The following is a 25,867-nucleotide window of genomic DNA, read 5'->3' as shown; positions in this document are numbered from 1 at the left end:
TTTTTTAAATCGGTTTTAAAACAACCTTGGTTTAAAAAAAAAAAAGGGTTTGGGGTGAAATTAAAGAACATTTTTTATTTTTTTTAAAAATGCATCATTAAAAAGACAGTAATAAAGTGATTATATATGCATTTTGGAATTTTCCAGTTAAAAATACACAAATCCCTTAATTATTGAATTTTTCGTTTTTAAATGATACCCTTTTTTTCTCCGTTTCTGATCTCCAGCTATGAATGATACTTGGATGTCACAAAATGAAACATCCGGCGGTAAGGCCACTTAGTTGTCTGTAAAAAATAATAATAAAAAAATACCCTTGCTCCAGTCAGGAGCATATTGTTTTTTATTGCTCTATTAAAAGCAGGCACAGTTCATCGTTGTTGACAAACGCATAGGAAATTTCAGTTCAGGCCTTGATGTTTGCCATGAGCCCTTAAAAGTGGAGTGTTTCACATGTAGTGGTTCAAACAAGGCAAGTGGTTTTTTTTTTTTTACTTGTACACCAGTGATAAATATCGTGCCCGGACACAATACATAACTGAACTTAAACAAATATTAATGAGAAAAAGGAAACCACACAGATTAAAGGCTCTCGTTTTTGGAAACCAGATTTTTTTAAGACATCACCTGTAGAAACTGTCCGAAATGCTTGCAGAAAACGGCGATAAGTACAGAAGAAAGAGAGACAGACAGATGCATTAGCACACACATTTACCACAGAGCAAAGATTATACTTAATAGAAAGAAAAAAAAACAGGCTTTTAGGAAAGGCTGATGTCTGGAGATCTTGTTGAGATTTGAGAGTGGGGGAGTGAACTGTACCTATGCCTTGTCACAACCAAAGCAACACACTTTAAAGCCTCAGATGAAACATCCCAGGGATTTGGCACATGAAGAAAAGCAAAAAAAAAAAAAGTTCAGACAGTTCTGGGACCAGAGCGATGCTCAAATCGGCCGCACTCCACTCAGGAATCAGTGAACAGGAAAAAAAAAAAAAATGTGGCATGGGATTGAGAGCTTTGCTTTCAGAGCTGGTTGGTTCTGAGAGCTCGGCTTTAACAAGGAAAGGAAAAAAAAACGAGATGAAGGAAGTGGAAAGGAGATAGGAAGCAACGCCAGGGTAAATTACACGACTTGGACCGAATCAGAGACATGAGATGAGTGTGTTGAAAAGGGGAACGAGGGAAGGTCCTGGTCCGAGATGTTTAGAAATCGTTCAGATCGAGCAGGGTCTGGTCCAGAGTGGCGTGGATCTTGAGGTTCTCCTCCTTGGCGTCTTTTAGCTTTTCTGCAAAGTGAGATAGAACATAAGGTGTGGGATTTAAACAGATTTCTGAAATGCTTTTAATATTTAGTTACATAAAAAATAAAACCACCTACAATAGAAATATTATTTATTTAAGAAGAACTATGATAAAAAAAAAAATCAAAGGTTGGAAAGACAAGAGATCAAGAAAGAGGAGAAAAAAAGGGAGGGAGACAACCAACCCAACATGATTGCATTGAGGGCCATTATTACCATTAATTATGTGTTTAAAGCTCTATGTGGCATATCATACCATTTTAAACTTTTATAACGTTATAAAACATCCACTGGTTAAACAATTTACTGTACTGTTCCTTTTTAGAGAAGGACCAGACGACTGGTTAGAGCGGAAAAGATGCCAACAGTAATAAAACCACTCTTTCCAGCCATAGTGAGCAGAAAAGCATCTCATCAGGCTCCTTTAGCACCAGCCAAGAACAGAATCAGAAGCCACCATGGGCACAGTGTGAAAAAACTGGAAGAAACATTGTCAAGTTAATTTCAGTGATGCTTTTCAGTTTATTGAAATTGCTAAGAGTGGTTATTTGAGATTCATAAGGTTCTCTTAAACTCGTCTTGGCTGTTCAACAAGACATTTATGGCTGCAGAACTTCTGCTCATTCCATTTTCTGTTTTTCCCACCATTACAGTATGTGTTACTAGAGATTATGTATGAAATTCCCAAGAGTTTCTAAAATACTTAAACCATCCCATCCAACCAACAACCATGCCACGATTAAAGTCGCTTAGATCACATTCTGATGTTTGATGACCTTCAGGATTTAATGCCTTAAATGACTGGCTTATCGGAATAATTGCACCAGGAATCAGAATATATTGGCTGATAAGTGTACGCATCAAAGTGTAAACCAATTACAGGATATACAGTACGCTTTTGATGACCATTTATACGAGATTTAAACCAGGGGAGGGGCATCATATTACTTGCCAGTACTTATTTATTTATAAATTTTATTTAGTTTCACAGCTGGATTAGCTTTCTCACGAACGGACAATCGCAATTGAAAAGAAAATGCTAATAAATCTGTAATTTGACCTGACATGATTCTTTCCTTTCTATTACGTTATCTAAAACCTCTCCCTTTTAAGATTATATGAATGAAAACGCTCCCTTTTTATACTCGTCACCTTCCTCGGATTGTAATACGGTCATACTGTATTAGGGTTCGAGCTTATAAACTGGCAATGTAGTCAATCAGGTTTTTCCCGACTCTCTACTGACATGTTAATGCAATGCAATACTCTTAATATTAATGCATCCTATGATTTTATTGTCAGATCTTTGAGTTTGGCTAATGTAACGTTTTTGCAAGATACCTTAGGACATTCCATTGCAAAGTAATCATCACGCTTACAAACTCACGTCTCTGCAGAATTCTGCATTTTTAGAACAAGGTCTAGATGATGATATAAATTTATTTTTTCTGTTTTACACGTACGTGAAAGTGCAAATACCTTTCAACACGCGTATACGTGCTTGCATGCAAAGTTCTTAAACTTGTGAGTCTCTAGTGTACATCCGGAGGCTTAAAAGCAATATCTAAGAGGCAGATTGCCAAAACATCTGTAACATCTGGGCTTTACATCAAAATATCATGTTAAGCCATTTCAGACAACGCCTTTGACAAGTTCCGATTCTCTTTAAAGGGCATTATGCAATTTATCAAATTATATTGTGCAAAGTTTACTTTGTCATTTTAACACATTTTAAACATTCTTACTCCCTTATCCCCTACCCACATTAGTAGGGGTTTAAAAGCAGGAAAAGGAGAAGAGGAGAAAAAAAAAAATTCCCTGCTTTTTGACCCCTCCTAATGTGACCTCATAGAAGAAGACACCCTCCTCCCCTAGGTGGTTGCTTAGCTCTGCTGTTTTTTAGAGGGGTGTATTTACATAAACACATTAGGAAAGCATGAAACAAAAAGGGCTTAAGGTTCGGTGGGAAAAAAAAGCATAACGTAAAAGTTATTTTAGCTAGAGAAAAAAAAAGTAGTAAACCCTTTTAAACCCTTTCTGATGTCATAGTTTTTATTTCAATGAGTATGCAAAGTGAAATATCTCTCTGAACATTCAAAAACAATTTGTAATCTAAGAGGTCCAGAGGAATGCCACTTAAAACAGACCTTTCTGGAGGTTTAAGTAACTGTATTACAAAATCATAGTTTAGTGATAGTGTTTAATAATGGTCTAGGGTAGTACACAAGTATGTGATCCGAGATCCATTAGTTCATTAACTTGTGTACACTGTTGGTGCTTTACTGCCTCTATTACTCATGTGATGTTGCATTACATTGCATTAACTTGAGTTGACGTGCACAAACCATCTACCACATGGCCGCAGGATGTGTATAGCAGCTAGCTACAGTGCTTAAATTTAACAGCAAGTTCAAATCAAACATTACTGTGTTTTATACCTGACCACAACTTCTAAGAGCAGCGTGAAGGAAAAACTGTATCATCAACGTCAGCCTATATGTAAAGGGAGTGAGGACGTGCATAAGGGAGTAAGGATGTGGTGATGAGGGTATGATCCATTACACCGGGATCCTGAATACAAATTTAAGGTCTGGTTAATAAAGTTTTCCTCGAGCCGAGGTCCGAATGTCACGTTTCTGTAAGGATTAAAATCTCTAAATACGCAGTTATTGTAGTTCTTAAAACAAACAGTGAGCAGTTAAAAATTTCCAAAGCATTTCAATTAAAATGTATTTCCAGGAGCAACGTCGAACATGTGGACGGTTTGAACTGTGATGGTCTTGTGCTGTCCATTTCCTTATATTTGGATGGAATAGCAACACCACCATTTAATCAATTTTTAATTTGATTGAGAAAGTGAAAGGAGTCTGGTTGCTCTGTTATACTGGGCTCTCAGTTCAGGTATCTTACACGCCCTTACAACACATTTATTTATTTTTATCTTCATGGTGCCGCTTAACATTACAGCTTTTTTTTTTTTTTTTTTGTATCGCCACGGTTTCCATGGTTTTAAACTTCCCGCAGGAACAATAACATATACTGATCTGTCTATTCATCTTTGAAGGTTCAGTTTTTATAGTCTACATCCCTTTTTCTTTGAGTGAGCCATGCTCTCGTACTTTCGTTTCTGTTTCCTCTGTGCACACGGTAAAGTACCGCATTGATTTGTTTTGATGGGTGATGCATATAGGCACACACACCTCATCTAGCGGGGAAAAGTGTTAGATTACTGGTACATAAAGGTCCAGATAGAACCGTCACACAACTCGGTTTAGTGATGCCTGTATTAGACCTTTACTTCTATGAATAGGATGAGTACCAATTGTTTTGAACAATAAATGCGAAATTAATCTGATTACTCCCATCACACTAATTTAAAATAATAATAATAATTTTAAAAAAGAATGGAAAATTTCTGCCATTTTATGCAATGACATCACTATGAAAAACCTAGTTTTTGTTTTTTTACCTCTGCCTCCTGTGCTACTGTACAAACACCCAGCAGCTATTTCCCTCTTAATATAAAACCCCTTTGCCAATATTGGTATATCCATTAGAAAATATTTTAATGATTCTTTTCGGACATTCCTATTAGTAGTCTCCTGCGTGTTCATACACATACGTGTTTTGATTGGCTATAAAAATGCACTTTCACAAAGGGACATGGAGGAAGGAGACCATTCACATTTAAAAGCTAAAAACACCAAAATGGTCTGCTTGGAAAACAATTTTTTTGAGATGTCAGAAGGAGCGATACTGTAGCTGGGACATGAAGCCTGATTTAACAGACATTTTGATAACCTTTAAGGGTTAACTTAGGAAAGGAACCAGATTAGATTTATAAAATCATATGTAGAACATTGATGGGATTCAATGACATTTTTGCGCCTTGAAAATTTCAAGTGCTTATTGTCTGATTTGTCTCAAGCAGCCTGTAAACTTAAAAGCAGAAGTGATTCTTTCACAAAGCATGAGTAGCGGAAGCAGTGTGCATTTTCTCCAGAAACTGTGGTATGTTTGTTCAATGAATATCAATCTTGCAGAATTAAACACTCGAAACAGTTTAAAAAGGGCGAGTCTATCCTGAAAAAATCAAATCATCTGATAATTAAATCGATTAATAAACTCCTTTTAATTATAATTAAGAGTTTATATTTATAAACCTGTTTCCATAGTAACAGTTAATGCAATTTCATTAGTAAACTAAAATCAGAAAAATTGCTGTAGTATAAGAGTAATAAAACTCCCCAGGACACGGCGTTACTGGAAATCAATCAACTTCATCACCACTGCTATATTGATTCGATTTTCTTCCTATACCAGGACGACCCATCATGCATCACTCCTTCATAATGAAATATGATCCACTCCAGATCAGGCCAATAAGAATATAAGAATCGTGTGTGTGTGTGTGTGTGTGTGTGTGTGAGAAAAAGTTTGTCTAGCCACCAGAAAAATAAGTGAGACGCCAACATTTAAAACACAGAGGTTTCTTTTACCCCTCCCTTCATTTAGCATGTACACAGAGCATCAAAATACAGCCAGAAGATAAAGAACAGGAGGACAGAAAATAGATAAAAGCACAGACAAATGACAAAACAAGTCCAAGATCTTTCATCAACTCCTGGTATAATTACAATACAGTGGTGGGGGGGGGAAAAGAAAAGACAAAGAACACAAAGGCATCATAAATATGGACGAAACATAAAGCAGGTAGGAGAGAAGGGACATGGACCTGAAGATACAGAGAGGAAACAGGAGGATGAAGGAGACACGAGCGCGCGCAGTCAGGATGGAGACAAGCAGGATTTCTTGAAGAAAGCAAGTCCAGAAACTTATCTGCAAACAAACAGGGATGATCAACACCTCGCGACAGGGCGAAACGCTTCCCTTTTGTCCAACTTCATCAAGGAATGTTGTTCAAACAAGCTTCGCTATTTTCCACACAAAACAGCGGGGTTAGGAACCGGGTGAGTGCGCGATCATAATGCAAGACGGTATTACAGGTTACACCACAGCGCTGCTTTCTGATTGGTCAGAAGGGGTTCAGTCACTTTTAAACTAATCGACTCGGACTTTAGTTCCTGCTGCAAGGTTGATATTAATGCAACTTTTGTTTGTTGTTGTTACAACCTCTAATGTGATGCAAGTGTTATTTTTGACTAGCGTAAAGAGTAGAAAGTGGTAAAAGATTAAAGCTAAAAAAAAAAAAAAAAAAAAAAAAAAAGATGATCAGCTTTAATGTAATCAGTGAGATTGATATTATTTCAGGCTGAAGCCCACGTACAGGTCTGTCTGTCTTTAGGTACGACAGAACTCTCTGTCTAACTTATTCATTAATACAAAGAAATTAAATTAATAAGTTGTACTTCAAATCGAAAATGTTGATCGGATGAAGATAAAGTTTTCACTTCAACGAGTTAAAATTCACTTATACCACTTCAGCTCTTCGGAAAATATATACTAATCCAAGTAAAAATATTGAGTTTAGCTTTTCTAATTAATATCAATTGATGCGGGTGTTTTGTTTACATTGAGCAAGTAGCTTATTTTAAAGTAGATTAAATTTGGCACATTACCATCCACAACATCGCTTTTACTCAACATTTTGATTTTACTTATGGTGCAGGTTCTCTTCCTTCTACCAAAGTTCCATAAAATTCTGTCCAGCGGTCGATTTAAGACGCGCCCACAATTTGATGCATGCGCAGTACGACGTCAAAACGTACGGCTCCTAATCCGGCGCATAACGTTACGTCTACTCAACACCTTTGATTTCAAGCAGATATCCAAGAACTGCAAAGGTTTCAATAAATTCTGGCCAGCCAGTTTTGCGTCATGCTGGGACACAATCTGTTTGGACAGAACATTTCTGAGACTGGTTACGGGTCCTCCGATGTATGAAACGTAAAGACATCCGGGTCAGAACTCGTTCTTTCAAGTGTACAGACAAAACCTTTTTTCTATTTATATAGACACGATGAGGGTTTTGTTAATGTGAAAGTTTAGTGACACGACGACAAAGTCTTTACTCGCTGCATTTCTTCGTCTTTGTCTTACTACCATCAAAATCAGACACTTCTGAACAACCTACTATTAACAACAAAGGTAACTGACATGTTAACTAAAGTGCTGTGGTGAAAGAAAACACTCCAGGACATGCTGTTAGTGAGGAAACAACACCATTAGGGTGGTAAAAGCATCACTTCACCACATTCTTATACAACTGCACATCATATTTTATTTTGAACGTTTCTATGATTATCATTCTTTCCAGGTTTCACACAGTCAAATATAAAACTCCATGCAGTGCCTTTTTTTAATCACACACACGCAGGCAGTGCACCAATCGTACCAACATTCCACTTGCGGTGCCAATAATAATTACATTACATTTTTTTTTTTTTTTTTTACGCAAAACCTCAAAACCACACTGCAACTCAAAATTGTCACACAACTAGTGCTGAGGCTCAGGCACTTTGGTGGTGCGTAAGCGGCGGAAACATCGAGCACGTGCATGTGCGCGCACACAAAATACAGGCCAAGTAATTACATAGAAGTCATGTCGTTGAGGGCGTGATCCAGCTCTTCGCTAATGGCCTTGTACTTGAGTTTCTGAGCATAGAGCTCATCTGTTTGCACGAAAAAAAAACAGGAACAGAAAGTTTAGCACCAAGAGTGGCAATAGAGGCAAAATCAGAATAGAAAGAAGAAGAAGAAGAAGAAAAACAAACAAAAAAAAAAAGTAAGGAACATAAGTTGAAGAGAATAGAGAAAATGTGAGCATGAAAATAAAGACTAGGAGCATCGCAGACGGATTTCTTACCTTCCAGATCATCGATGGTCTTCTCCAGTTTGGCTACGGACCTCTCGGCGAACTCGGCACGAGTCTCAGCCTGGCGTGGACATCATGATGATAAAAGATTACATCGGTGTACAATCGTCAAACATAAAGCGAGACATGCATGCATTTCCAAAATCCAGAACGTCAGCTCACCTCTTTCAGCTTATCAGTCAGGATCTTGATCTCCTCCTCATATTTGTCTTCCTTCTGGGAATACTATAGACATACAGGAGGGGAAGAAAAAAAAATCATGCATTAAAAAAAAAAAAAAAAAAAGTAAAAGCCACATCTCCTTACTTTAAAATATGAACATTGAAATCATGATTATTGATGCACACGGGGTAACGAGCGCCCCTGTTCGAAAAACCTGATCCTGATCTCTAAAACAAAAGTCCCTTTGAGGCCGGGAGAATGTGCAGAAGGGAAAAGTGGGTGTGTTTGTTTTTTTCCCCTCCTCTGCCAGAACTTTAAAACAGATCAGGACATGTGCACAGGAATGTGAAGGTACGGCGCAGAATGTCAAGCAGAACAAACGTCCTAGCTGAGGGAATAATCACAATCGCGCACGCTAAGCATTTACTTGAAATAACAGACATGTCTACCCTTATCTACAGCAATCTAAAGTAATACATTTTTCTACTTGTTAATATGCTGACAAGATGAGGTACTTGTGGAAATTCTGCCACATAATAATAATAATAATAATAATATGGTAGAATATTTACAAAATATCACAAGAAGCTCATTTTGTGAACACGTTAAGTAAAAAAAAAAATTATAAATACTAGTAGTAATAAGAATGAATACATTTTTCTACTTATTATTAATAATTAATTTTTCTACTTTGTTAACAAGATGAGGTTTATGTGAAGTTTTGCCACATATAATAATAATAATAATAATTTCTACTTGTTAATATGTTTACAAGATGGTTCTTGTAAAGTTTGTAGAAATGATGCCACATACTGATGATTATTTATACCAATAATAATATATTTATCGACTTACAATTAATCTCTTTTTAAAAACAGAGTAACCCCCTGCATTGAGGTCAGTTTATTTTATCCTGAAGCAGTAACGTTACTGATTTTTCCCGGCCTGCTGGACATTCCCGTGTTCCTCAATGCTACTGGGAGTTTCCCTATGAAAAGATTTAACTTAAAAAGGCTTGAAAGGAAGTAAATGCTAAATAAATGGAAAAAGACCATCAACGAACTGGCAATTCAGATCTTGAGCTCAAAATGCACCACATACAAACATAACTCTGATCTGCACCCACCAGAATTTCTGTTCCCCAATCGGTATCGCCTCCAAACATAGCCTCGTGCTGAAAACATGACTTTATCTTCAGCTTGGATTTCCTTATTTACTCACTGATCGACAAACCCGTCTTCTATGAAGAGCAAGGTGTATTGTACAACAACAGGGCTTTCCTTTTTTACAACAATCCTGGCTAATTTGCATTCATTTGCATTCCAAGAAGAAAGCTGAGCCTCGTCGGGTTACTATGGCAACATGTGCTTTAGGCAAAATGTATCCAGCTCAGACAACCTTAGACATAAACGTCATGAAAATCTTTTGCCAAATGTTTGGATAACGTTAGATTTTATTTGAATTTTATACAATACGTTTAAGTACTCTTCATACAGGCTTATAAGCTACCCTTTTTTTATTGGATGGGCATAAAATATAAAACGCACATGAAAGTCTAATCATGGGTTTTATTCTTCGATAACCACTACGGTGCAAGCTACTTCATGAGTAGGCCGTGCCTGTTGGTTGATAATCCAGAGTGTGTGTGTGTGAAAAGGCCACCTGCTCCTACATACTACAGGAACAGGAAAGATTGTCATACCTCTCCTGGTGAATCATACAGCAGGCAGATTGTCGAGTTCATTCCATTTTTGGGCATTGCAATTTTGGTGTATATTAAATGGCACTGACGCGTTACTGTCTCACTGATCTCACAACCAGCTGTATTTATTATGCACCAAGAACTGAAACCCTGTGCAGCTTTGTGTTTTTTTTCTATTAGTATTTATTTTTATTATTTAAATGCCATGTTTCATACAAAGTGCTAAATTTTTTTTCCCTGCTAATCTTCTGCGCGACACTCCAGTTCAGAATGCGGTCCAAATACTCGAAAGGAGACGCGGCGATACTCTCGTAAAACACGAGTTTTTGCATACGCTGTGTGGGAGATTGAAGCAATTCGTCAATTTTAACATTCGTACCATTTAACTTTTTTTAAATGATTTAGGATAACGAACAAGAGTGTAAATCAATTCTGAACCAAAAACTCAGACTCAATTCAATTAAATGGACAATCAGTCAATCACTCATCTTCTATATCGCTTTATCCTGTATACAGGGTTTGCGGGAGGGTAGCATATCCCAGGAGACTTGGGGCACGAGGGGCAATCTGTCTAACAGGCACGTCTTTGGACTGTGGGAGGAAACTGGAGTTCCCGGAGGAAACCCAGCAAGCACGGGGAGAACATGCAAACTCCATGCACTAGACCCCCAAAGCGGGAATCAAACCCAGACCCTGGAGGTGCAAAGCGACAGTGCTAACCGCTTCACCACTGTGCCGCCCAATTAAATAGACATACAATACCAACGAAATAATTCAATCGCACAGCTTTTCACTGTATTAAATCACTCTGAACCTATACTGAAGCAAATATCCTAAACTACCTGTATCGCTCTCTACACTTCTTTAATTGTGAGGAAGTACGGCAACGTATGACGCAAAAAGCAGAAAACACCACATCCTTTTCAGTTGTATTACTATCTAAAATATGTAAACGCGGTTAGTTTCTGTAACAGTAGAAACACTTGTTCAGCAGTGACTATAGTTATATATAATTTCTACCTCATGCTCAGCCTGCAAAATAAATGACAGTACTATATAAATCCCTATAAACGCATGGGATTTTAAATCATTCCTTATATATTTGGCTTTTTTTTATATTTATCATTTTATTTCAATTTCGCTCATAACCCTATATTGTGAAGAACAAAATTACGCTCATGTTGCGGTTTCTGTATCAGATCGTCAGGGCTGCTTTCATAGCGCATGTCTGTGAGCCTGGATTACATCATAAATCTCCACCTGAATTAGTCGGAGCATGTCGTTGCTCGAGTTCATCAGCAGAACACACGGAGCCTGAAGTGATCTGTAAGACCGATTTTCAGTGAGCCTGTTACAAACAAGCCAGGATTAAGAGCTCACTCCATACACTCTCCTTTAGTTTGCAGAAAACGACGTATAGCCAAGACGCATTTACGTGCAGATCTGACGAGCTCCAGGTTGAACCTCCAAGACAGTGAAGCCCTGGATAAACCGATTAGTGACGAAGGATCTGCGCTCACTTCCCTCCATAAAGCTGAATGTAATGTGACTGGACATGTCTGGCCTTTCAGCGCGGATGATGAAACGCAGTTATAGTACCAGGAAAAGGCCACTTGTGAAGGCATGCAATCACTTTATGTCCAAACGAGCGGGCAGGAGATTCCTGACTAGAGAATTAAAAAGGTTCGATTGGACGAGGCAAAGGGAGGAAGGAGGCGTCTTCTTCCGAATATAGACACTATTAATATTACTACTATTGCACAATAGTGTCTTTTGAGTGTGCTTCAACTTGAACACACCTGATTTCACTCACCATGGAGAGAAGAAGTTACTTAACCTCAGGAAACTGTTTACAAAACTCTACTGCAATTTCTCCTCACTGTACCCGATAACTAGGGACATAATGTTACGTCCGGAACGTTTTCCCTCAAATGACAGCGTGGTGGGAAGAAAACGTCTTGTCCTTATATGAGGAAATTTGGGTTTCAAGAGGTTAAGAATGAGGACAGGGACAACCTGTAGAACTGGAAAAGGAATGACACTATAATAATAATAATAATAATAAAAGGACATTATCTTCCCTATGTTCATGCAAGTTCTCAATCTTCTTACTCGTACCCTGCTAATGCGTTACCTTTGTTTTTACTGACTGTCGAGCTGTCTCTATGCGTTCCTAAATATACACATCTTGCCTCAGAGACAAGCCTATTTTAACCTGGTTTTCAATACACAAGATTTTCATTAGAGGCACATAAAAGATGAATTTTAAGATTTTCATATGCAGAATGAACCCAAACATATACCCCTGTCTTGGGTCAGAGTTTTCTGCTGAACCGAAAATACATTGTGAATAACCTTCGTTCTAATTTCAAGCGGCCTATTTAAGATAAGAGAAACTCGTGCTAAATATGGGCGAGTTTTTACACACATGAGCCAAGTTTGGCGTCGGTAACTGTACTGTGAGCTAAAAAATAAATGTTTCATCATTTAGCGGCCACATTTACCACTTTTATGGTTAGGAATGTAAGCTAGGTCTGCTTAGTTATGACAGAAAAAAAAAGGGGGGGGAGATGCATCTCTGATCGCACCCTAGTAACAAGAAATTGGGATATGCGAAGAATAAAGTATTTCTCTGTGCAGTAATGTGACGGAAAAAAAGCTGGTCAGTATTGAAATCGCAATTATTTATTTAAAAAACAGAGTGGGTAGAAACTATTGTGTGTCACAGTAAATTTTCTTGAACTTGATTATAATAAAAAGTACTCCAAGAGTGAGTTTGTGAATTTAATGATGGGCAAAAACTGACTGATATATTTGGTTTTTGCATTAAATCTTGTTTCGTCTTATAAAACAAGTGCATCCATTTACTTTACATGTTTGCAGCACAACATGCTTGTTTTTATCATCGTTTAAATCGAGTTAAGTCGTACCTGAAATTCAACTTTGATTAATTTCTCAGTGAGCTACACACGGCCCAGAATACTTGTGGATTATTTAACATTTAGATGAAATTTACAGTTACGCAAGAGTTGCTTCCAAGCGGAGTTTTGAATCCAGGGTGATATGTGGGCTAAATAACGTGGTAGGTGTCAGGGTCATCACATATGCATTTGCTACCAGTGACCGCTTAGTCTTCACATGCCAAAGCTATAAGATTTGGGATTTAGTTTGCATTCTAATATAATTGTGAATTGTTGCAGTGTAGAGGTGACCTGAACAAAGCCATGTGATGCCTGTAGGATGAACGGCTCTTATTTGGCGTACAGAATGTAAAATAAGGCTCGGGAGATATAAAATTCAAAAAAATAACTAAACACACGGTGATCCATGAAAGGTTCATGCAGCACACACTGCCTACCTTCTCGGCCTGAGCCTCCAGACTCTTTAGATTGTTGGTGACATTTTTCAGCTCCTCCTCCAGCTCGGCGCATTTACTGAAAGCAGGACGAGTGATTTTTGATTTTTGGGAAAAGCAGCACAGAGAGAGAGAGAGAGAGAGAGAGAGAGAGAGAAAGGGGAAAAAGGAAGAAAATGCCATGAAGGAAGGAATAAGCACAGAAAGAGTATGATTACAAAGTCAGTGAAGAACAAAGCTCAGGAAAAGTAAACAGTAAGGGACAGGTGCACCAACGTGAAGCTTTTCAGGTGAGAAATTTAATAAGAATCTACAGATGGATTTTCATTGTGACTGAACAAGCTCTAAACCGTGTGTGTCCAGAGTCTCGGTTGTGCGAGCTGCTCCTGGCGAATGCACGGCGTGTCGGTGGTAATGTGGCACTGACATGTGAGAAGCACTTGTTCATGCTTGGTCATGCTATGGTTTCAGTCTTTAAAAAAATATATATAATAAAACTCTAGCGTGCATACAAACACAATCCTGATTGCAAGACCGTTAGCGAAGATAAAGTAGGAGGAAAGTGAAAGACACAGACTGAAAGCTATGCAAACCAGCACGAGCGGAGATGAAAGATGGCCATGGCTGGAGGAAGAAGCCTTGTTGAAGACTTTTTTTTTCCACAGGTATGCACGTTCGACTCGCTAAACCTGCCTCGATAAAAATGGTCACGAAGGCGCCACGTCATTTGTTCTGATTTCACCCAAAACACACAATATCAGAGGATCTCCACACACACAAACAAACAAACACACACACACACTGCGATTCTACCTTGTTTTCAGAAGCATGCAGAGACTTCAGTGTTTGGTCCAGCACTCTTAGCTCCTCCTCCAACTGCTTCTTTTTACTGTTAGTTTTATTCAAAGGAGGTCAAACATGCACAAAAACAAAGGGATGAGGGGCAAGGGATTTGGGGGGGGGGCAGTTCAGACAACACACACAAACACACAGCAGAATTCAGGTTAGGATAATGTCATGCAAATGCAAAAAAATTTTCCCTCATGCCTAAACGATTTAGCTCTACTGAAACACACGGCTTGAGAGTCACTGCACTAATAAAGCACGGTTCACAGATGATGATCTGTCCGTTTAAAGGATGCATGACTCACGCCTCGGCGAGCTCGGCCCTCTCCTCAGTACGCTCCAGCTCTCCCTCAACGATCACCAGCTTACGAGCCACCTGTATACACACACACAGTCAATTACTTCCAAATGCCGCAATGAGCCACACCATCCAGATGGTGGATGGGTGACATTTTAAACACGCAAGTGTGACCTCTACATTCTTCAGATCGCTAATGCATGCCTATACAGTATACTGAACTCAAGTCAGGGCACGCTGGTGTCAGGGCGAGTGTAATGCTCACCTCTTCGTATTTGCGGTCGGCCTCCTCTGCAATGTGCTTGGCCTCTTTCAGCTGGATCTCCTGCAACTCCATCTTCTCCTCATCCTTCAGCGCCCTGTTCTCAATCACCTTCATGCCCCTGTTTTTTAAAAAAAAGAAACAACCTTGGTTTTACCGCACATCCTGAGTGATCCGATTGTGTATATGATTTATACTATCTGACTGCGCTATGTACGAAAAGATCTGATCACACTAAACACGTTTAGAGATGGCCCAAGATGCATATGATGATTTAACAGGTAGGCATCTCTGCGCATCCCAGGAAGCAAAGGCATTGCGCAACACTGTGGGACGAGTTTGGAAACGATACAGCTGTCCTGAACACCTGAGCTTGATGATAATCTCAGGTGTGAACAGGAGTCAAATGCGTGCCCGGATTGTTTCGTCATCGGACATGTGCACGCACGTACCTCTCGCTCTCGTCCGCGGCCTTCTCCGCCTCTTCCAGCTTCTGTAAGGCTGTCGCAAGTCTCTCCTGAGCTCTGTCCAGCTCCTCCTCAACCAGCTGGATACGCCTGTTCAGAGAGGCCACCTCGGCTTCAGCCTACAACACACACAGACACAAAATGGTTACCACAGTTATGAATAAGAAAGGGAGGATACACCGAAGACAACACATATTGTTGACTGTCCAGTGCAGGTCGTGTACCGACACCCTGTTTTTAACGCACACGAGTTAACTATCAAGACTTCCTGTGTTGCAGTGCATGCACAATGTGAAGGACTGGGGACGAGAGTTGGGAACGTGTGACTTAAGGAAGTGACAAACACCCTCACACATTCTGGCTCGGGTAAACTAAACAGTTTGGGTTACACAGCATTATAATGACCATGTACAGTAAGTTCAGAGAAGTCAGTTTATTTAAATAAAAAAAGCCTGTCTTCATGCATCTAAATAACACATCACCACCACGACAGTGTTTAAAAAAAAAAAAGAAAGAAAGAAAAAAGCAGCATGCAGGCTTCACCCTTGCTCAGCCCGGATATGACGTAATCGCTCACCAAGACTGGCGTTTCGCTCCTAATAAGGTATGAGGAACTGCAAAGTCCAAGGAGGTGAGCTCATCACCAATAAGTGCACTAGAGAGGCATTTCAGACATTTCTACAATCGCGAAGAGGTGTGGAATTCATGCGAAAAAGGGTCCGGGTGCACCTGAAAAAAAGTGCCGGTGCGTCATGGCACACCTGGTCTCTAGAGAGGCTCAGGTGTCCGAAAAGTCAGTGAGGTCCGAGTTAGAGCTTCCTGATTCAAACAGGATGGAAGGGGGAAAAAAAGTTTGCACGACTGAGGTTCATTCTTTTTTTTGTCTCGGCGATAAACAAACAAAATTAAATGAATAAAAAATATCACATTTTTTATATAGTTTTATAAGTTATTTAAGTATTTAAAAATAAGAAACAAGCACAGGAATTCCTCGTACAATCCAACATTATATATTATGTAAAAACTGATACATTTATATACATATTATCAGGACGGAAATGACTTCAAAGTGTGTGACTACGCTACACAACGAAGCAAACTTCAAAGCAGGATGCTGCCCATAAGTGCAAACCGACTTCAATCAACCGCGTGATTCGAATCAACCGACATTTTTTTCTTTAAACACTTGTTTTTGAAACATTGTATCGCTGCGAGTTTTACCTGCTCCCGCGCGCGCTTCTCCTCCTCGACTTGCCTCTGCAAAATCTCGGCCCTTTCCTCTGCCTCGTCCGCTTGCTGCTGCAAAACTTTAATCTTTCTCTTCACCGCGTCGATGCTGTTCGTTCCGGCCATTTTAAATATGATATATAATTAGTTTTTTTTTTTTCGTATAAAAAAAAATAAAGGGAGAGTAGTGTGATGAAGGGATTGGGGTGATATCCTTCCTCCTGAGGCTGTGGAGAGTCTGTGCACAGTAGAGTGATGAGTGTTGGGGAGGGCTGGGGGAGAACAAACCAACGCCCCGCCAACGAGTCAACTTGTAGCACAAGTCGTAGTAGAAGAGAAGATCCCTCTTTCAGCTTGTTTTTAAATAGTCAGTGCGCGCGACTCACACTGTTTGTTTGGGGTTTTTTTTTTTGTCCTTGACATAAACAGGAAGCACTGAATGAAGCTGTTGGGGTTTTTTTTTTCTCTCTTTCTCTTCTTTCAGTAGGACGTGGCAACTTATCCAAATTTCCACACTCTCTTCCGCGTCTCGACTCCCGCTCAATTTCTTCCTATTATCACTATTATAAATATATATATTGTTCGTTTTTTTTTGTTGTGACACAAACTTTCCTCACCTCACCCTTAAATCTGTCTTTCTGTAGAGTTTGTTCAGTTTTTTTCCCCCTTTTTTTGTGTTCACCCCACTTCCGGCTCGCTCCACCCAGCCCCGACGGCACGCGCAACCGATCCTGGATCAGATATCACGCGCTCCAATTGAAAGCTGATTGGCCGGACCTGTGAAGTCACAGGTGAGTGACGTCACCAGAAGCATTCCAAGACCGCTCCTTAAGCTCTTCGGCTTTAGGTGTGGCACCAAAGCTGCACGCGCGACGTCAAGGTTATACAGGATTCTAGGACTCAACCCCCATTGGTCTGCTTTCCCTTACTTGATTTTGTTTCCCCATTACTATAGAAAAGTTCACACTCAGAACCGGAAAGTGTTACACAGCAGCATTCCTATTGTTTAAATCTGTCGTAGCAAGCATGAGGAAGATTAATACACTTGGATTTTGAATCATTCACTCTTTTCCTCTTGCGAAATGATCCAGGATGCTGAACCACACTGACACACTTATGAATATTATAGTTGCCACATGCACAAGTGCTTTAATCGGTGTGTCACACCTGCAACATCCTTTTTACTCAGGCCTGAATGATAAGGGAAAAAAAAGATTTTAATTAAAATAAAAATAGATGGGTAATCTGCAGCATGGCAGACGGGACCACCATGCTACCATCATGCATTGGTGACTCAGTGATGGGTTTCCTGCCTGCCGTGCGGAAGGCCAGAGTTCAGTGCCCACACCGAAGCCGCTCAAAGCATTACCACTGGGAGGGTTGCATGAGGAAGGAGATCAACTGTGCCAAAGTTGTTGCACAGATCGGATAGGCCAACATGGCGACCCCTCAACTGAAGCAGCCGAAAGACTAACGACAAAAACAACCTCGGTTTAGTCAATCTTCATTGATTGTCTGTCTTATTGATTTATATTAAAGCAAGAATTCTACTACTATGATGTCAAACATTTACTTCACAGCTGGACGGATCCAAGTAAAATCTCCATCCACTCATGTAGACATACATAAAGCTATGACCGTTGTCCTTCCTTCTACAAAGTTTCTAATGTGCCGTCGTTTTTTGCGCCCTCATGTAATCAAAGTCATTTGACGTTTCAGCTGTAAAACATATACAAGCTGTGTATGAGGTGGCTGTGAGGTAATGTTACACGACAGCTTTTGCTTGGTTCTAATAAACCTGCATAATCTTGATGGCCTGTCATCTATGCACTGACACACCATAAGGCCGAAAGCGTGTACACACCTGACCATCACACCCATATGTCTTCCTTCCCCAAACTGTTGCTACAACACTGGAAGCAAACAAATGTATAAGCTGCAGGATTCCAGTTTCCCTTCACTGGACCTAAGGGCTTGAAACCAAACCTGTTCCAGCGTGACAATGCCCCTGCGCACAAAGCGAGCTCCGTGAAGATAAGCTTGGACTGGAAGAACTTGAGAGTCCTGTACAGATTCTTGACCTCAAGCCCTAAATCCATAATGCTAAGTAGTGGAATGTTTTTATGTGCCATTTTATTTCTCCTCTGGATTTAGGTTTGCTTCGTGTTAGTTTTATTTAGTATAACCCCATGGACCAAAAATTAGGGCCACATTAAACACATTCTTTTTCTCTATACTGCTTAATCTGTTCAGGGTGGACCATCCCAGGGTACACCCTGGACAGGGTGCCAATCCATTCCAGGAGGAAACCGTGGGAGGAAACTGGAGTACCCAGAGGAAACCAACCAAGCACAGGGAGAACCTGCCCCCTTCTTGCACTCAGGCCCAAAGAGGGACTCAAACACTCAACCCAGGAGGTGCAAGGCCGCAATGCTAACCACTATGCCACCATGTCATATTACCTTTTAAATAAATTCAGAATGAAAGTCCTAAGTGGAGGAACACCTTTCCCAACAGTTTTAAAGTCTGGTCTATGTTAGACACACTACCAAATATGATAAGAAATCCAGAATCCAAAACCGGGTGTTAACACTTCCCAATACAAATAGACCTTGCCTAGAAATAAAAGATAGCATTGGACACAGTCATACAGTATGTGTAGCAATGAAGAGGGTGAAAACAAGATGAAGCATGATAAATTCTGTAGGAGGAAACAGGAGATCCCAGAGGAAAGAACATATGAAACTCAGAACATACTGAATCTCCATGGAGCTATTAGATTCCAATTATTTCCACTGCCCCAGTGTCACCCCTGACAGCAGGTTGTGCAACTTAAAATGTAAGACAACCCTGATGTAGTTGCAGAGGAACATGTTAGACCTTGCCGTAGTTATCATATCCTGTCACTCCTTCCTGTTCCCTCACATGGTTTTCCCATTGTTACTGTGCAATCCTGTAAGAGGGTTGATCTACTACAACCTCACCAGCAGATGGAGACAGAGTTTGTGGCTAGATTTTGCTTCTTTTTTTTTTTAAATAACTTATTAGCAAAAGTTCTCTGTACTATGGTATATGTTTTTTGATATGTTATTTACTAATGGCTTTGTTCTGTGTCAAGTTCAATCCACAGCCTGTCAGAGCATGAAAGAGACACGAGTCTGTCGCAGGTCTCGCATGCATTCATACACCCAGTGATGTACGGTACTGTGCAAAAGTCATATGCAGAAAAAGGTTATAGAGCAAGGCCAACTTTAAAATTTCTTAATTAATTAACTAAAAAGCCTTGGAAACAGATGAATCAAAGTCAGTATTTGTGTCAGTTGGTGGGACAACGCTTTGAGGAACCATGCACAGTTCTCCTGAGGACTGTGCCTGTTGCACCTGCTCCTTTTTTGTATGCCAAACCCAGCAGCTTCCTTTTTTTTTTCGTTTAAAAAGTGATCGCTTATATTTTTTATGGAATACAATTGATGTTTTTTTATTATAATTATTTTGTAATGGAGTACTGATTGATGTTTGAAAATCGGAAACGTTTTCGCACTGATTCAATAAAAATAAAAACTAATAAAAAAATTAAACAAAAATAACAAAGTTTGACTATCTTTAGTTATATAACATCCATTGACATTACTGTTTATTCATTCATTCATCTTCTATACTACATATCCTGTTCAGGATTACGGGGGAGTCCTAGAACCTATCCCAGGAGACTTTGGACAGGGTGCCAATCCAATCCATCATAGAGCACAAATACACACACTACGGGCATTTTAGTATTAATATGAATAATATATTGTACTGTATATTAATATGACAAATTAGCATGATGTGCGTTACTACAAACACACCAGTAGATGTCGCTTAAGACCAAGGCCAGAGGTTATGGCCAGTTTTAAGTTTGTTCAAGATTGAACAAATTTTTTTATATATATTTATATATCTAGTCCATTTAAACCAGATTTTTTTACTAACTAGACAGCAGGATTTTAGAATTCCTCACCAGTCTTATTCTGCGTCCCGTTCCACAGTGTACTTTAAAGTGTCCTCCCTGCTCCCTGTGTTAACGGAACGTCTCACTATACCAAATTGTTTCATCCAGAACACCCCGCGACGTCACCAAGACAGACATCACTTCCTCTGTGCGTTACCTGTGGCTGTTATGTGAAAATTTCACACTACTGAAATTATGTAATAGGAAACAAACTAATGTGTTACAGAAATGTATGCTATTGAAAATAAATAAATGTGATTTGCCTGATTATGGCAGCAGTGTCATAGTGGTTAGCACTGTCACCTTGCACCTCTGGGGTTCAGGTTGTTTGTGGAGGTTGCATGTTCTTCCCAGTGTTTGGTGGGTTTTCTTGGGGTACTCTGGTTACCTCCCAAAGTCCAAAGACATGCTGATTAGGATAATTGACCTTCCCAAAATGGCTAATTGTGTGAATAAGCGTGCATACTGTAGGGTTGCAGGAAGCATATTTCTAGTAAGCAATTATGAATAGAACTATGCAATAATTCATTATATATTGATGAAATATATCTCTGTATTAATTATTATTATTATTATGTTATATTAATATTACATCACACTTGATGACGATGGATAAAATTAATACTGTACCAGGTAATGTCCACTTCTGGCGAACCATTGTTTCCATTTCCCTTTGAAATGAACATTTCCCTTTAAAATGAACATTTTTTGCTCCCTATGGTTTGGAATCTTACTTAACGTGGCTGAATTCGCCATGCAGTCCATTAACTTCTAGCCGATCATGGTGCTTATCACCAATTTGCACACAAATGACCTAACCTGATGGTTATCCATCCCTTATTCATCTTTAGTAATTGCTTCATCCTGCGTTAAAGTCATGGTGGATCTTAATGTATTAATAGCCTTTTAAAGTTCAACTAATGTAATAAGCTGCTGTGTAGGACTTACCAAAAAAAAAGGCAAAAGAACAAAAATGTATCTAATTGCCACTTATATGGAAAGGAGGAGACAGTGTGAAAGCATCCTGTGGAAACCTGTCCATCACACTTGGGTGGTTCTTCCCCAAACTGTTGTTTCAACATTGGATGCACTAGGATTTATACAAAGTATTTACCTTTACTAGAACTAAGATGTTCAAACTAGTGCAAGTTCCACAGTGTTTCTGTGTCTAATGCAAGCTACTTAAAGACATGGTTCTGCCAAGGTTGAGGTGAAAGAACCACAATGTCTGGCACAGAGCCTTTTTTTGTCCTAGCATTTTTTGGGCTTTTTTTTTTTTCCAGTGGGCACTTTTCAATGCTTTCTTGTAGAAAGCATTGCCAGAAGAATAGGGAATATTATGGTAGGGAAAGGGGGACTATATCCTTATTAATTTTGGAATGCCATGTTAAAGGACGACTGGGGTGAATCTTATTTAAGTCAATGGAATTGTGTATGTGTGTTGACAGATAATAATGATCAACTTGTAGCCAAACCAATTATGCTAGCACACTTAGTCATTAGTCTCAGGAGTCACTGGTCCTGGGGGACAGAATTTTTAGGTTGATCTCTACCTTGCCAAATACTTGACATTGATTCACATCTACGCCGACCAGCAGAAAAACATTATAACCACTAACAAGTGAAGTGAATTCTATTGATTATCTTGCTGTGATCATGCTTGTGAGGGGGAGCGTGAGCATCTGAGCAAACATTTTTATCCTTTTTTTTCTCTTGAATTTGGTTGTGGTTAACTCCACCCTATCTTAGGGCTCTTCGTCATCATCCTTTAGCCACCAACTAGGCAGGATGAAGGCCATCATGTGCTTCCTCTACTAACCATGACACCAGCTGTCCACTGCTTTGACATAGAAGACGGGCCAGGGGTAGCTCAGTGGTTAAGGCATTGGACTACGGTTCGGAAGATCCCAGGTTCAAACCCCACAACCACCAAGTTGCCACTGTTGGGACCTTGAGCAAGGCCCTTAACCCTCAACTGCTCAGATGTGTAATAAGATAAAAAAATGTAAGTCGCTCTGGATAAGAGCGTCTGCCAAATGCCCAAATGTAAATGTAAGACGGAAAGTGCTATTCACCCCCTCCACCTGCATGAACATGTACCGCAATGGAATAAGGTCTGACAGATCTCATTGTCTTTTACACCACGTGGACCATGTAAGGAGCGGCTGCGTTGCTTACCTGGGGAAGAGATGACACAAGGATGCACCACGGGAAGAAGTCAAGCAAAACCAATAGAGGCAGTGTGATGTACTGGGCAAAGTTCTACTGGTAAACCTTAGACATGTAGCACTTATGGTTGGCATTAATAGCACTTTATGGCAAAGGTGTACTTGAGAAGGAAATCTGATCCTTGGAGCAGTCACCTTGCAACATCTTAGTGCCAGATACCACAGCACACCTTTAAAGGACTAGAGGAGTCCATGCTCTGATGGTACAGAGCTGTTTTTCAAGGGGACCTACACAGTATTAGGCATGTGGCTTTAATGTTTTAGGTGTTTGGTGTATGATCAATGATCAATCAGCTGGTATAGAGTCGCGGAGTGACGGCATACCAGTAGTCGCCGTTTCATTGTCTATACCGTTTTATTCTGTATAAAGTCTTTTCCAGGAGACTTAGAGCAGAAGGTTGGGGAAACACCACATGGAGTGAGGATCACATTGACATGGCATTGGAGGCAGGGGTAGCTTAGTGTTTAAGGCATTGGACAAAAGTTCGGCAGGTCTCAGGTTCAACCACCAAGTTGCGCTTGTTTGGCCCCTGAGCAAGGCCCTTAACCCTCAACTCTCAGATGTACAATGACATTAATATGCTGTGGATGAGTGCGTCTTCCAAATGCCGTAAATATACATCACATTTAGATTTACAGCTATAGATTAACATTGTCTATAATTATTATTAGAATTAATTTTAAACACTCTTTGGGGGGAAAAAAATCTTAAATTTATTTGTATGCAAAGCCATGAAAAAATCTTTTAAAGAAAATATTATAGCACTTTTTTTCATTTTTATTATTGTTCCGAAAATTTTTTTGTTTGTTTTTGTACAGTTTAATGATCTCATGATACTAAATTTGTACCCGTATGACTCTAATGTAAATAATTATATACAGTTGAGGTCAGGCAGTCAGTCCAGCTGAACAAATAGATTGATCTTTGTGGACTTAGGGAAGCTGATTGACCAACGGTAAGCTACGCCTCAAATTACATTGTCCTTCACCCTTCACATTCTGGTGATACAGTAGTCCTCCCAGTGACTCAGAGCCCTATTTAAACCAGCGTTCTTCATGGCGGGGGGGCGGGGGGTCATCACATGTGGCACGGCCCGTCTGTCAGCTTCTTTGTGCATGCCGTAAAGCAAGAGATGCTAAGATAATGTGCCTGATAGTTCTTTATTTTGTATTGGCAGACAAAAACAGCTTGGTTAGGGTTTAAACAGGAATGGTCACACTTGGTCTCCGATGGAAGACGACTGGTTGAGTTGAATGCCATAAATCTTTTTCAGATGACCCTGAACAGCGTTTGTCTGTGTCTCTGGATGAGAACAATGGGTTCTGCATTGCCAAGCCAGCACACATGGCTGCTATAATGAGGAAATATCTATGTTCTGCGAAATCATCATCATGCACTCCTGGTCACGTTTATTACTATATGCAGGAGTCATCATTTTGCCAAACACTCCAGAGTGGAGACATGTCTTCAAATTCCAAAAAAAAGAGAAAAGGATTATACATATACACACACTCACACAGCATTAACACCCCCCCCCCCCCCCTGCATTCACGCCATGAATAACTCGAAGGACACACATTATGACAACAGGTGGACCTGCTATATCCAGACCTCTGACGGAACAGTTATTCATGAGGGTGGAAACAAAGAAGAGAACAAAAGGAAGACAGATAGAAAGACGACTACTGTAACTAATTTTAACATGGCACCCACTTCTGAAAGCATTTAGCCGTAGTAGCAAATATATGCCGTATAGAACATGAATGCACATTTAAATAGGAACTTTGATACTAAAAGTGCAAGACGAATCAGGAGATTAGGAAATGAGACTTATTTCCCAGATGTCTTTCATTGGGCTAGAAACCAATGTAGTTCTGGGGAAAGTCTCCTGATAGAGCCAAAATGACGGTGGTCTAACCACGCAGTAACTACGCAACTTGGGGATACAAGGACTGGCGACCATAAGGTTTACCGTCACGTCTATGGAACCTGGCATTTTGAGAAACATATGGACATGTCGAGAAGCGATTACAAGGATAGAGGTTATAATGGTGGGCGGAGGGTCCAAAAAAAATGGAAAGACAGAGGCAACTGTGCCGGGATAAGGAGATACAATGAACATCAGGGATGGGAGACAGATTTTGGGGAGTGGGTGGGATATGTTAGTGGTGTGATAGGACTCTTTCTATGGCATGGCATGTTTTGTGCTTAGTGGATTGGTATCACTCACATCAGCAGCCTTCTTCTCAGCTATTTCCAGTTTCTCCTGGGCATCCTTCAAGGCCTCGGAATACTTATCGAGCTCATCCTCGGTAGACTTTAGCTTCTTCTGCATCTGAATCAACTCATCCTCATGCTGGAAAACAAGAAAGAGGGAACAGAAGTGTGAACACTCATCACTGATGAAATACTTTAGTAAGATCCTTGCTAAGTTGCCACCTCATTACAAGTTCATGCTCCTATGTGTGGAAGGACATCTGTGCATAGAGATAGTGCGAATGGGAAGTCCCCATGTCTTACAATACAGTGGTCGCTGCTTCCTTTACATTCATCCACAGGCACTTAACAGACGTCTGACGGACAGCCCTGCCTTTCAGCGGGTTACGTTCACAGTTTGATTCATGTTGTGTTAGTTTTGTTGTATTTAAGTTTGATTTCACACCCTTACAGTGTTCATGCAGTTTTATATGTTAGAACGATATAAGCTTATTTATTGCTTTCATGCAAATGGCATTTTTTTAATAAAGTGATCCAAATGCTTGGATACCGAGCTTGAACAGCTTGAAATTGTATTAGTCATTACCATAGCCATGAAATTCCACCTGCATTGAAATACGCTTACAGTTGGCCATCTATATATCAAGGAAAATTACACCATATGCAAGATACACTTTCGACCAAGACTTTCCCTCACCTGTTTGCTCCTTTCCTCTGCCGCTTTCCTGTCGGTCTCGGCCTGCTCCGCCTGGTCCAGAGCGTTCTCCTTATCCAGCTTCAACATCATCATCTTCTTCTTGATGGCCTCCATCTTGGCTGTGGTGACTAAGTGGTGCTTAAAGTATGAGAAGTAGATGAAGATAAAAAAGAAATGAGGTCTTGGAGAGCAGGAGGGAATCAGACAAATGGATGGAGCTGACCGACTTCGACAAGAGGAAGGGAGTGAAGGGAAAAGGAGCCCAAACTCAGCCGG

The 25,867-nt window shown here is 40.0% G+C and overlaps 1 protein-coding gene across 10 annotated transcripts; it reads right to left on the bottom strand.

The window, feature by feature from the left end:
* Positions 1 to 311: 311 nt before the first annotated feature.
* tpm3 (tropomyosin 3) lies at positions 312 to 25,867 on the bottom strand. 10 transcript variants are annotated; one of them, XM_053489606.1, is made up of 10 exons: positions 25,592 to 25,867; positions 24,908 to 25,033; positions 15,216 to 15,349; positions 14,767 to 14,884; positions 14,509 to 14,579; positions 14,171 to 14,246; positions 8,301 to 8,363; positions 8,130 to 8,199; positions 7,857 to 7,935; positions 312 to 1,288 (listed from the first exon to the last, which is right to left on the bottom strand). In XM_053489606.1, exons 1-10 carry the CDS (start codon positions 25,703 to 25,705, stop codon positions 1,126 to 1,128), a joined length of 1,014 nt encoding a protein of 337 aa, XP_053345581.1. In that variant the 5' UTR covers positions 25,706 to 25,867; the 3' UTR covers positions 312 to 1,125. The 10 variants fall into 10 exon arrangements, with proteins under 10 accessions (XP_053345581.1, XP_053345582.1, XP_053345575.1 ...); XM_053489607.1 differs by lacking the exon at positions 14,171 to 14,246 and adding an exon at positions 13,361 to 13,436; XM_053489598.1 differs by lacking the exon at positions 312 to 1,288 and adding an exon at positions 5,778 to 6,142.

Source organism: Clarias gariepinus, chromosome 28, assembly GCF_024256425.1.
Source record: "Clarias gariepinus isolate MV-2021 ecotype Netherlands chromosome 28, CGAR_prim_01v2, whole genome shotgun sequence".
Classification (NCBI taxonomy): domain Eukaryota; kingdom Metazoa; phylum Chordata; class Actinopteri; order Siluriformes; family Clariidae; genus Clarias; species Clarias gariepinus.
Note: the sequence above shows the minus strand (reverse complement) of the source record. Positions and strands in the feature narration are given on the sequence as shown.